The 12003-nt window shown below is 44.5% G+C and overlaps 1 protein-coding gene across 1 annotated transcript in view; it reads right to left on the bottom strand.

Annotated features, from left to right (window-relative positions):
- The window catches only part of LOC113406224 (male-specific lethal 3 homolog), a 36684-nt gene extending 29547 nt beyond the window's left edge, over positions 1–7137 (bottom strand). The window contains exons 1-4 of the mRNA XM_026649597.1: positions 7012–7137; positions 3591–3673; positions 1044–1139; positions 490–590 (exon numbers count right to left, since the gene is read on the bottom strand). Of these exons, the coding sequence (XP_026505382.1) occupies positions 490–590; positions 1044–1139; positions 3591–3673; positions 7012–7110 (379 nt within the window). The 5' untranslated portion in view covers positions 7111–7137. The remainder of the gene's footprint in view (positions 1–489; positions 591–1043; positions 1140–3590; positions 3674–7011) is intronic.
- Positions 7138–12003: the final 4866 nt, after the last annotated feature.

Here is a 12003-nt window from a genome sequence, read left to right as displayed (position 1 = left end):
CATCTGCTCATTTTTTATAAAAACCTTTTAATATATTTCATATGGTTATATTAACATTCTAGCCAGTGCTATTACATGCAGATAATACCAAACCCAGTAGCAAATCAGATAGTTCAATTTTCACAATTACAGTAAAACTTGTTTTATGCATGAATTGAGGATCGAGTTCATAAAACTGAATATCTCAATTTACAGTAGATACAGGATATGTTGCAGTATGGTGCCCTGCATTGTTTTCTTGTCCTTCAAATCACTGCAAAGTGATTACCAACACAATGAAGGCACCAGAATGTGAAGGGATGTCAACTTGTTCGTCATCAACATCGCTTTCGTTATGTGTCCCCCCCCATCTACTCGGGAAAAATTGTTCATATAACTGGTTGTTCAGAAGTTTGTAAAATTGAGATGCTACAGTAGTTTAATAAGTTAACAATTTTGTAAATAGCATTATGCAAGTGTAGTCATCAAATCAAAGAGAAGACAACTCACAATTTTCACTGCTCTCATCGTTTTCCTCAGCAGGAAGGCTTTTTAACACAGAGTCAACACCAGGCAGCCGACAACGTCTCTTCTTCCTTCCCTTTCTTCTCCTAAAGAAGAATTTGAGTGAATTGTTCAATCTGTCATTACTCCACTTGTTTACTACTGCTGCCAAAGCATAAGAAGCAATGCTATATGCAAAAGCAAGAATAAAATATGCACAGGCAATAAATGTTTGTGATTGTATTTATTATTTCAAAAATAATTTACTTGAGGGACAATATTCGGTGGTGGACACATCAATGTTTTTACATTTTACTATACTCCTGCCACCCTGTTCTTCTCTGCGGCCATAAAAGGCTAGCAAGTATTACAGACAGATATTTGTTTTTGGGGAAAGAGCCCTGCTTCAAGTCTCCCCAAGGTACTTGTCAGTAATGTTTCTTCCGAAGGATGTGGATCCAGTACACAGGAATTTTATAGCAAGTCTTCTCTTTAAGAACTGGTATATAGTTATTTTGAATGAAAGCCATTTGAAGTCAAGAGATAAACATATTCCTTACATGCGAGCTACAGCTTTTCTTGCCAATTTACGTTGTAATCTGCGGTTTTCGTCTGTATCACGAAGAACATGATCTTCAGCTGCCCATCTATCCCAGCTAAATATGGGGCAAAAGAAAAAAATTTTAATAAATAGAAACTGACTTTACCAATAAATACTGAATGACAAATGTAGATTTACAGTCATCTACAAAGTAATATTTTAGTGCTCTTTAGAAGCAAAATCTGGAATTAAGGGGTACTATGATATAGACTTGCATCTTTTTGCACCATCCTTTGGCTTTATTTTGCCAGACAGACAGACAGAAAGATACTTTCTCCTTAACTTTACAAGTTGAAGTACTTGAAGCAACAAGATCATGTTAAGGAATATTCTGTCAACATCAGAATGTTTCCAGACTTCACCATCAAGCAACTCAGATTATGACAGAGACAGAGTTTGAGTTTCCAACCACACAGGGGCCACAAACCAATATGTCAACATAAATCAATTAGTCCCATAGAAAGCATTTATTAAAGGTATTCACAAAATAAAGATGACTGAAGTCCTCCTTTTTCATTATAGTATTATTTCTTCCTACGAAGGTATAGTAATCTTTATATTGAAATGTTCCCAATTAATATAAATACTACAATTATAATTACACTCAAATTATCAATGGGTAATCAGTGCAACAACAGAGAGAAATACAGCTTTATAATCCTGGAACCTAACAGTACCCTTTTTATGTTAATTGGAGATCTCCTGAAATTTAGAAAGGCTACTCCTTTTATACTCAATTATAATACTAAGTAACTTTAAACTGCCCTTTTCCATAATTATATTCCCACCACCTTCTTACTGGCTCTTTATATTACACTTCATTTAAATTAACATCTGCGTCAACGTCTTTCCTATACTATCAATATAGATAGCATTTTAATAAAACATTCACAACTTTTAAAAGTACTCGTTAAAAACCTTGCTCAAACCAGTTATAACCAAAACATAATGGTATTATAACCCTGAGCCATATCCTTCCTAACTCTTACTTTCCGATAACTAGGGTCCTACCAAAATCAAGGTTCTCTTTGGTCAATTTCATGCCCGCAGGGTCTTAAAATTGGTCAATTTCACAATTTCAGATGTTTGCATCTGAAAATTTCACTGTGTTGTAACTGTGGGGGTCCTGATCCAAAAGGGGATCGTGAGGAGGCCCAAAGCTGTTGTAGGGGGGTTGCAGGATTGCCATACTCACTTCTGTGTTGCCTTCAGAGACCATCTTTGAAGGCAGCAGCTGCGGAGTTTCCCGCAGCTGGAGGAGGCTCTTGGAGGTGGAAGTAGGTGCGATCCCCCCAGTGCTGCTGGGAGTGCTCCAAGCAGGGGCTCCTAGCTACTAGTCAGGGCCAGTGGTGGATTAAGGCATGGGCTCATGGGGCCCATGCCTAGACGCCCCAGACAATTTCAAAAATGGGTGCCCTGGCCCTGGCAGAAGCCCCAAGCCCCAGCAAGCGCTGTGGGGGCTGAAGCCCCGAACTCGGGCGCCCTGAGCCCCGGCAGAAGCCGCAGGGGCTGAAGCCCCAAGCCCGGGCAGGAGCCAGGAAGGGAGGGGCAGAATCCCTGAGCCTGGGTGGCCAGAAGCCCACGAAGGAGCCTTGGGGGGCAGCAGCTCTGAGCCAGGGCAGGAGCCGGGGAGGGAAGGGGGGACGGAAGCCAGGAGCTGTGGGGGGTGAAAGCCCCGAGTCCCGACTGGAGCTGCAGGGGGAGCAGCCCCCGACCTAGGTCCCTGAGCCTGGGCAGGAGCCACGGCGGGGGACGGGGGGGGGCAGCCCTGAGTCTGACAGGAGCTGCGAGGGATGGAGCTGTGGGCTCCCAGGCCAGGAACTACTAGGAGTGAAAGCCACGAGGCCCGGCTGGAGCCGTGGAGGGGGGTGGATGGGATGAGGAGGTAGAGCAAGCTGGGCAGGAGCTGGAGCTGCAGGGTGTGGCAGCCCCCAGCCTAGGTCTCTGAGCTCCGGATGAAGCCTGGGCAGCCCCCAGCCCCAGCAGGAGCTGCCGGGGGGAGGGTGGGGAGCAGCAGCCCAGAGCCATGGCAGGAGTTGCGGGCAGCGATAGCAGCCCCCAACCCAGGTGCCCCGAGCACTGGCAAGAGCCGCGGGAGGCAGACGCCTGGAGCCCAGCACTGGGGCTGCTGCAGCGCAGAAGTGTGGAGGTGGGTCTGATCTCCCTCTGATAACAGCTGTGCAGGGGAAAGACATGTCCTGTCCCTCCCCAGCCCAGCTGATTTTGGGGAGATCAGATTTCACGGGGAAGGGCTTATTTCTCCGTCTGTGATGTGTTTTTCACAGCCGTGAAACTGGTAGGCTCCTGCCCATAACACTATTTCCAACTTTCTTACACTAGCAACTTCCATTTCCCATACTCCTCTATCCTTACGCTAATTTAGGCCCAAAACCTAACGTCTACTTATTTCTTACCCTACACCATCCTGTAGGCTATGGCATGCCACTGAAAAGATTTTGTAAATACAAAAACTTTTTAAATAAAATGGTGCTCTGTATATTCTCACCTTCTGTTCCAACCATTAAAATGGATCAGATATTCTGGAATCTTTCTGCCCTTCTCATCTTTTCCAACAACAATATCAACAATCTGAAAAAGAAAACAAAGAATGTGGCATAATACAAAGATTACAATGCACTTTCTATAGAAATGAGTGTTTAGGGAATGGGTTTGTGGGCGCAAAAAAGGAATGGATACTTATGAGTAAACAGAAACCTAATGAATTGCCTTTGAACATCCACACTGTAGGAAATCATGCACCTTCTCCTGAGCCCATGGAACTACTAAGAGCAGCAAAGATGATAGACAATGTTTGTGTACTGACTTGAGATCTAAACATTGAAGAGACTACCAATAGGCCGTGCCCTGTCCTCATTTCCTATCCATCTCAAAGCATCCCAAAAAGTGCTCCGAAGAAGAGGGATGGAACAGTGTGGATTCGCACATTTGGACAAGTAGCCTTCTTATCTCCTTCCTGAGTTGCTTCTGCAGACCCTCAATACAGGAGACTAACCAGTAACATCATGGTACAGAAGGAAGATCAAATGCTTAGTTAAAACTATTGAATGCTCTTCTCGTGAACAGCATGTAGGGCCAAACTGCAGAATTAAGAGAACAATGCTTTGCGAATTTCTGAACTGAACTCCAAGTGAGATAATACGATAGATTTTGAGAATGGAGATATTCTTGATACTAAAAGCTAATACAGCCATAGCCCCTCACAGAGTGTGCTTTTATTCCATCTAGTACCGCAATTCTACCTACTCTCATAAACAGACTTGAATTCAAAGTACTTTCACTTTGATATCTCCCAAAAAACTAAACAATCTAGAAGATTGAAGGATTGCCTTAAATCTTGCCAAATAACTTAAAATCTAGTCTGGACAATTGTGCCTCACATAAGATTTAAATACACACTCAACATACACACCACACATATCAGGAGTGTTATATAGTGCTTCTTAGGAAAATCCCTTTAGAAACCTCATCTCTTCCACAATGTTCACATTAATCAAGTCAATCATATTAACTAGAGATGGCCTGGAATTTTCTGTTTGGGTTTTTTTGGGGCACAAAATGCAGCTTCCACAATTTCAGTGTTGCTGAATTTTTTCTATTTTCCACTGGAAAATCAAAACTAAATATTCAGTTTAATTGAAATATTTTGGTTTGCGGAACTGAACCAAAAAATTTTGTTTCAGGTCAACATTAATTTGTATCCACCTGTGCTGTTGCAGTGCCTCGTGTAGTTCAGGTGCTTCATGCCCACATTCTCGTCTATGGGCCTGGCTCCCTCACTAGACCTGTAACACATCTACTGTGATGCACTGCAGTCTTCTCACCAGTTGAATCAACGCAGTCCATCATAGGAGTTGTGATCCAGCTAAGGAGCCAGGGTCACAGAAGAGAATTGGTCTTTTTGTTTTTCTATATCTTTTGCAAATACATTTGGGAGCATTAACAAAATAATACACAACTCCGCCACACCCACTGTAAGGAGCTCCTACGGCAACTATCCCAATGGAACTCTAAAGGGAGCAGGTCAGACATACAAGCCTGGATGTTCTTATAGCAACTAAAAGGGCAGTCTTCAAAGAGAGAAGCTGATAAGTCCTCTATCACAGAAATTAAAACTGGACTTAAAGGTTTCAGACTATCCTTTGGGTGTGATGGGGAAAAAAAAATCAAAGTTGCTGAAGTCCCTGAAACTGGAAAGACAACAATCTGCACCATTACACAGCCTGAGTTAGTTGTTAATTTAAAGGGTGTTTCAATGTTATTTAGTTAACACCTCAAACCAATATTACATTTCTTTTTTACACCTTTTGTTTTACGTCAGAATGCCTAGAAATCAACCACTTAGCCAACACTATGGGCTGGTCTACACTGGGGGGGGGGGGGGAAAGCGATCTAAGATACGCAACTTCAGCTACGCGAATAGCGTAGCTGAAGTCGAAGTATCTAAGGGCTGGTCTATACTTACCGGGTAGTTCGACGGCTGGGGATCGAAGTTCCGGGTTCGATTTATCGCGTCTGGTCTGGACGCGATAAATCGAACCAGGAAGCGCTCGCTGTCGACTGCGGTACTCCAGCTCAACGAGAGGAGTACCGCGGAGTCGACGGGGAGCCTGCCTGCCGCGTGTGGACCGCGTCTGAACCGCGGTAAGTTCGAAGTAAGGTATGTCGAATTCAGCTACGTTATTCACGTAGCTGAATTTGCATACCTTACTTCGACTTGGGGGGTAAGTGTAGACCAAGCCTAAGATCGAATTACCTGGGGTCCACACGGCTCGGGATCGACGGCCGCAGCTCCCCCGTCAACTGCGCTACCGCCGCTCGCTCTGGTGGAGTTCCGGAGTCGACGGTGAGCGCGTTCGGAGATCGATATATCACGTCTTAACGAGACGCGATATATTGATCCCAGATAAATCGATTGCTACCCGCCAATACAGCGGGTAGTGAAGACGTACCCTATGTAATTCATCACACTGCCACTTTACCCACTCTGCTTCTGCTTAATAAAACAGTACCTTTGACTTGAAGTGCCAAATTAAGATGCTTTTACCAAGGAGGGCTCCCTAACAGTACTGTACCTATTAAAGGCTCATAGGACTTAACTCTAGCGTGGAGACTATGTTGCAGAATTGAGGGGTGGGCAGGTGTCTGGCCCAGGCCCGTTCACACCAGTCCTGTTTCTAGGATATGAAGAGTCCTGCTCTGAGGGGAGGTCTCCTCGCTCACAGCTTTTATTACCACGAGCGAGCCCGTGACTGGCAGCCCCCGCACAGCTGCCACCGTCTCCCACGCCGAGCACATCCGCCCGGGAAAGGATGTTAACCAAGCCAGGGACGCAGCTCGGAGCGGACGAAGCGCTTCGCTGGCGGCCTCAGGCCCGGATGCTCCAAGGTACCGAAGTGCCTGAGCCCGACTGATGCCCCAGGAACTGGGCGCCCGGACCGGGGCCGCTGACTCCCGCGCGGGTCCCAGGCGCTAAGCGCGGCGGGGAAAGGGGCCAGTAGGACGCGGGGCTCAGCGCGGCGGCCGGGAGGCAGCGGGGGCTGCTGCCCCCTGGCGGGGTCGGGCAGCGGCAGCAGCCAGGCCCCGGTGTGACGCTGCACCGCGCCGGGGGCGGGGCGGAGGCGGCGGACTTGAAAGTGGAGCCTGCCCGGCCCGAGGCTCTGGTGGGAGAGACCGGGGCGCCCGGCTGGAGACAGCGGACAATGGGGGGAGGGACCAGGAGCCCCTTGGGCCAGACCCCAGCGGGCGGGGCGGGGCCTGTCTCGCTGTGTCACACACACACACACACACACCCCGCGGCCGGGCGGAGCAACCGCTTCCGCCGACTGCGGGCCCGGCGCGAAGGGGGGGTGGGCGCGAGGAGGCCGGGGCGGGGCTGGGGAGCGGCGCGCGCGCGGCCGGTGGGTCACCTTGGCATCATAGAGCACTTGGGCCTTGGTGGGGTCGGGCTCGAAGCAGAGAACGCGCTCGCCTCGCTGGAACTTCAATCTCATTCCCCGCGCGGTCATTTGTTCGTCATGGCGAAGCGTGGAGAAGCCCCGCCCCCTCCGGGGATGGGGCCTGAGCTAGCCCCGCCCCCCGGCCGGGGACCCTGATGCGGGGCGGGGACCCGAGCCGCGGAGACGCCCCGGAGGCGGAGCCCCGCCGTGGGCACAGAGACGGGTCGGGGGGGCAAGGAGCGGCTGTAGCTCCCCTGGGCTGCAGGATCGACGTGTGGTGCAAAGGGAGCGTTTCTGCATGTGATGTGCCAGTCACCATCACTTGGAGGTTATGGCCCAGTTGCGCTCCTCTTCAGCCCCCGCTTCCCTCTTCGGTCCCAGTCCCGCCTGGGCTGCCTTTCAGGCCCTGGCTCCTTCCCTGAGTCCCCCCTCATAGTCTCCAGCAGACCCACCAGCTAACTCACTCTGCCTTTACAGTGGTAGCCGTGTTAGTCTGTGTCAGCAAAAACAACGAGGAGTCCTTGTGGCACCTCAGAGACTAACAAATTTATCTGGGCATAAGCTTTCATGGGCTAGAACCCACTTCATCAGATGCATGGACTGGAAAATACAGGAGCAGGTATTTCATGTATTGATGAAGCGGGTTCTACCCCATGAAAGCTTATGCCCAAATAAATTTGTTAGCCTCTAAGGTGCCAGAAGGACTGCTCATTGTTTTCACTCTGCCTTTGTGGGTCTTCCCTCAAACTGTGTTCTCAGCCCTTTGTACAGAAATCACCCAGTTCATCAGGAGATGGGGAAAGGGGCCCCTAATCCCACAGGGATGTGGCTAACCTACCTACCCTTAAAAGGCCCGCCAACATGTAACACTAGTGCTAACTTCACTATTGTATCTGCAGTTCTTAGGTAATTTAGTTATTTTCATCTGTAGTGTCAAAAATAAAAAAAAAATCAGCATCTGTTCTTGAGGACAATCTAATTATCCAGATTACACCTATAATGTGAAGATAATCATAGAGGAATCCACAACACTAAACAAAAATGAAAACAATTATTTTAAAATTATAAATTAAAATAAATTTTAATGAAATATATAATAATGGTATATATGACCAAAGACAATAGTCTTACAAATAACTCTATAAAGAAAACCTGAACAAACTTAATACTATATAAACACAAAAACATCCAAAACCACAAAATTAAATTTCCAGAATTTAACGTCCATTAACTAGAGAGACAGTGCATATAGTTACATTAAATTATACATTTAACACTAACCAACAATTGAAAATTCTACTCATGTGAAACGTAACCAAATTAATGTTATTGAAATCTTCACATTAGCATTTTATTACATGTATGTGTTCCAGTTTGCAATTTTGGAGCTTCTGCAGCACAGTCTCCCCATAACTTTCATAGTTGCACATCATATTTTTTTACCTCAATTGATCTGATAGTAACACATTGTGCTGTAAGTAGTAAGCACTTCATAAAAACCTCAATCATACATTTGCTCATTCCTCACTATGAAGCACTGTTCCCCTGTAGCATACATTTTGTTGTTAACCTCGTTCTGAAAATGGCTTTTTTCCCGAACTAGGAAAGTGCTCATATTGCAGTCAGTGATTCGTGATCTGTGTCTCAATCGTTTGGAAAAATGTTTTCCCCCTGCTGAGATCCCCATGGTTAGAAAGGTCAAAATCATTTGAGATACATGAAAACAAAGGTATATGTTTGTGTGTGCACAGTGTGGATTGCTGAGTGTATCAGTATATAATCCCTTCATGAACCTAACAAGAAACATGGACGACAATCCTGGCAAAGCTTCCCTCTCACTATGCGGCTAGTTTCACTCTGCACAACATAAGCCTGAGATGGATGATTGTCCCTCTAGATATTGCACTAAAATACCCCACAAAGAGAAAACAAATGTGTGAGGCAGTGACTTAAAGAACATATTTATAAATGAACTAGGGCTGTCGATTAATCGCAGTTAACTCACGTGATTAACTCAAAAAAATTAATTGCGATTAAAAAAATTAATTAAAACAATAGAATGCCAACTGAAATGTATTAAATATTTTGGATGTTTTTCTACATTTTCAAATATATTGTAGTCTGTGTTGTAATTGAAATCAAAGTGTATATTATTTTTATTACAAATATTTGCACTGTAAAAATGATTTAAAAAATAGTATTTTTCAATTGACCTCATTCAAGTACTGTAGTGCAATCTCTGTCGTGAAAGTGCAATTTACAAATGTAGATTTTTTTGTTACATAACTGCACTCAAAAACAAAACAATTTAAAACTTTAGAGCCTACAAGTCCATTCAGTCCTACTTCTTGTTCAGTCAGTCACTCAAACAAACAAGTTTGTTTACATTTATAGGAGATAATGCTGCCCACTTCTTATTTACACCAGAAAGTGAGAACAGGCATTTGCATGGCCCTTTTGTAGCTGGCATTGCAAGGTATTTACGTGCCAGATATGCTAAACATTCGTATGCCCCGTCATGCTTCAGCCACCATTCCAGAGGACATGCTTCCATGCTGATGATGCTCATTAAAAAAATAATGTGTTAATTAAATTTGTGACTGAACTCCTTGGGGGAGAATTGTATGTCCCCTGCTCTGTTTTACCCGCATTCTGCCATATATTTCATGTTATAGCAGTCTTGGATGATGACCCAGCACGTTGTTCATCTTAAGAACACTTTCACTGCAGATTTGACAAAACGCAAATAAGGTATGAATGTGAGATTTCTACGGATAGATTCGGCACTCGATCCACAGTTTAAGAATCTGAAGTGCCTTCCAAAATCTGAGAGGGACATGGTGTGGAGCATGTTTTCAGAAGTCTTAAAAGGGCAACACTCTGATGCGGAAACTACAGAACCCGAACCACCAAAAAAGAAAATTAACCTTCTACTGGTGGCATCTGACTCAGATAATGAAAATGAACATGCATCGGTTCTCACTGCTTTGGATTGTTATCGAGCAGAACTCGTCATCAGCATGGACACATGCCCCCTAGAATGGTGGTTGAAGCAAGAAGGGACATATGAATCTTTAGCACATCTGGCACGTAAATGTCCTGCAACGCCGGCTACAACAGTGCCATGAGAACACCTGTTCTGACTTTCAGGTGACATTGTAAACAAGAAGTGGGCAGCATTACATCCTGCAAATACAAACAAGTTTGTTTACCTGAGCGATTGACTGAACAAGAAGTAGGACTGAGTGGACTTGCAGGCTCTAAAGTTTTACATTGTTTTATTTTTGATTGCAGTTTTTTGTACATAATTCTACATTTGTAAGTTCAACTTCCATGATAAAGAGATTGCACTACAGTACTTGTATTAGGTAAACTGAATAATACTATTTCTTTTGTTTTTTACAGTGCAAATACTTGTCATCAAAAATAAATATAATGTGAACATTGTACACTTTGTAGTCTTTGTTGCAATTGAAATCAATATATTTGAAAATGTAGAAAACATCCACAAATATTTAAATAAATGGTATTCTATTATTAATAGCGCAATTAATCCTGATTAATGTTTTTAATCACGTGATTAATCAAGATTAATTTTTTTAATCGCTTGACAGCCCTAAAATGAACTTAAGCTTTAGAAATATAGTGCAATATCCTGGCCCCACTTACCTCAATAGGGCCAGAATTTCACCCATGATGCCTAAGTTACTTGTAAATCATGTTTATTTTTCATTTAAAACTGTTCTAAACAGATGATTTGAAGCCACTTTTGAAAATAATCTCCATCTCTCCTTCCATAGTTTGTTCTTCAATTTTTCTCCTGGGTTTTTCAAATGCAACTTTAATTATCCTTACCCCAATCGTTTGAAGCTCCCTCTTATCTGAAACAGTGTCTTGTCCCATGTCTTCTGTGAGTTCAATTCCCTAATTTATCTGAAACCTAGGTTATCAAATGATATTTAAATAACTGAGGTTGTTCTTTAGGCTTCTGTTGATGAGATTATTTACTTTTATTTTACTTTACTTAGCATTTAACAAACATGGATTTGGAAGATTCCCAGTTGAAGGGATTTCACAAATAAAATAGGACTACAAATGGAGGATTATTGAAGATGTGAGGGAGAAGGAATTGTTCAGAGAACAGGGTTTTAAAGAGGAATTTAACAGAGGAAAGGGAGGCTGCTCAATGAGACCAGCGACACTATTTCAGGCACAGGGTCACAGTACTAGGTGTGATAGTAACAATAGAATTAATAAAGCCAATAATGGGAAAAGGTAAGCTTTCGAGCCACAGTGAGCTCTTCTTCAGGCCAGAGAAAGGAAAAAGAAAAGCTCCGTGTGGCTCAAAAGCTTGTCTCTCTCCCCAATAGAAGCTGGGTCAATAAAATATATCACCTCACCCTCTCTAATATCCTGGGACCAACATGGCTACATCAACACTGCATACACAATGGGAAGAGACAGAGAGTAAAAGGTTTGGGAAGAATGTAAGTGGGGAAAACCATGCTGCCATTGATGGGATTCTGGGAGAAACATGGAGAGAGAGGCCCAATTGTGACGGGTTCACCCCTGGGTGCCGTCTGGAACTGGGTTACCTCTGAGCCCTCTGACTCACAAGCCTGGACTCCCTCTCAGCACTGTGCTGCTATGACAGGCTATAGACCACTCCCACCAGCATTCACACAGGCAGGGACACACCCAGCTACAGTTGCATGCAGACTTTGGCCAGCCACTGCATGAACCAACTATAGAGAGGCTGAAGCCAAAATAACCCCCAGTCCCGCAGCCTAGGACCCCAGAGCTGTACCATCCTGCCCTGATTAAAACCCTGACCAGTATTAATTTATTACCCAGTTCACCTCTCCCTCAATGTGGAGAGGAATATGCACAATACGCTTGTTTTAAACCAAGCTGAGATTTTCCCCAGACACTTCCATCAAAGGCACTCTGGTTTAGATTAAA

The sequence above is a fragment of the Terrapene carolina genome, unplaced genomic scaffold (genome assembly GCF_002925995.2).
Source record: "Terrapene carolina triunguis isolate 2854851 unplaced genomic scaffold, T_m_triunguis-2.0 Scaffold23, whole genome shotgun sequence".
NCBI lineage: Eukaryota > Metazoa > Chordata > Testudines > Emydidae > Terrapene > Terrapene triunguis.
Note: the sequence above shows the minus strand (reverse complement) of the source record. Positions and strands in the feature narration are given on the sequence as shown.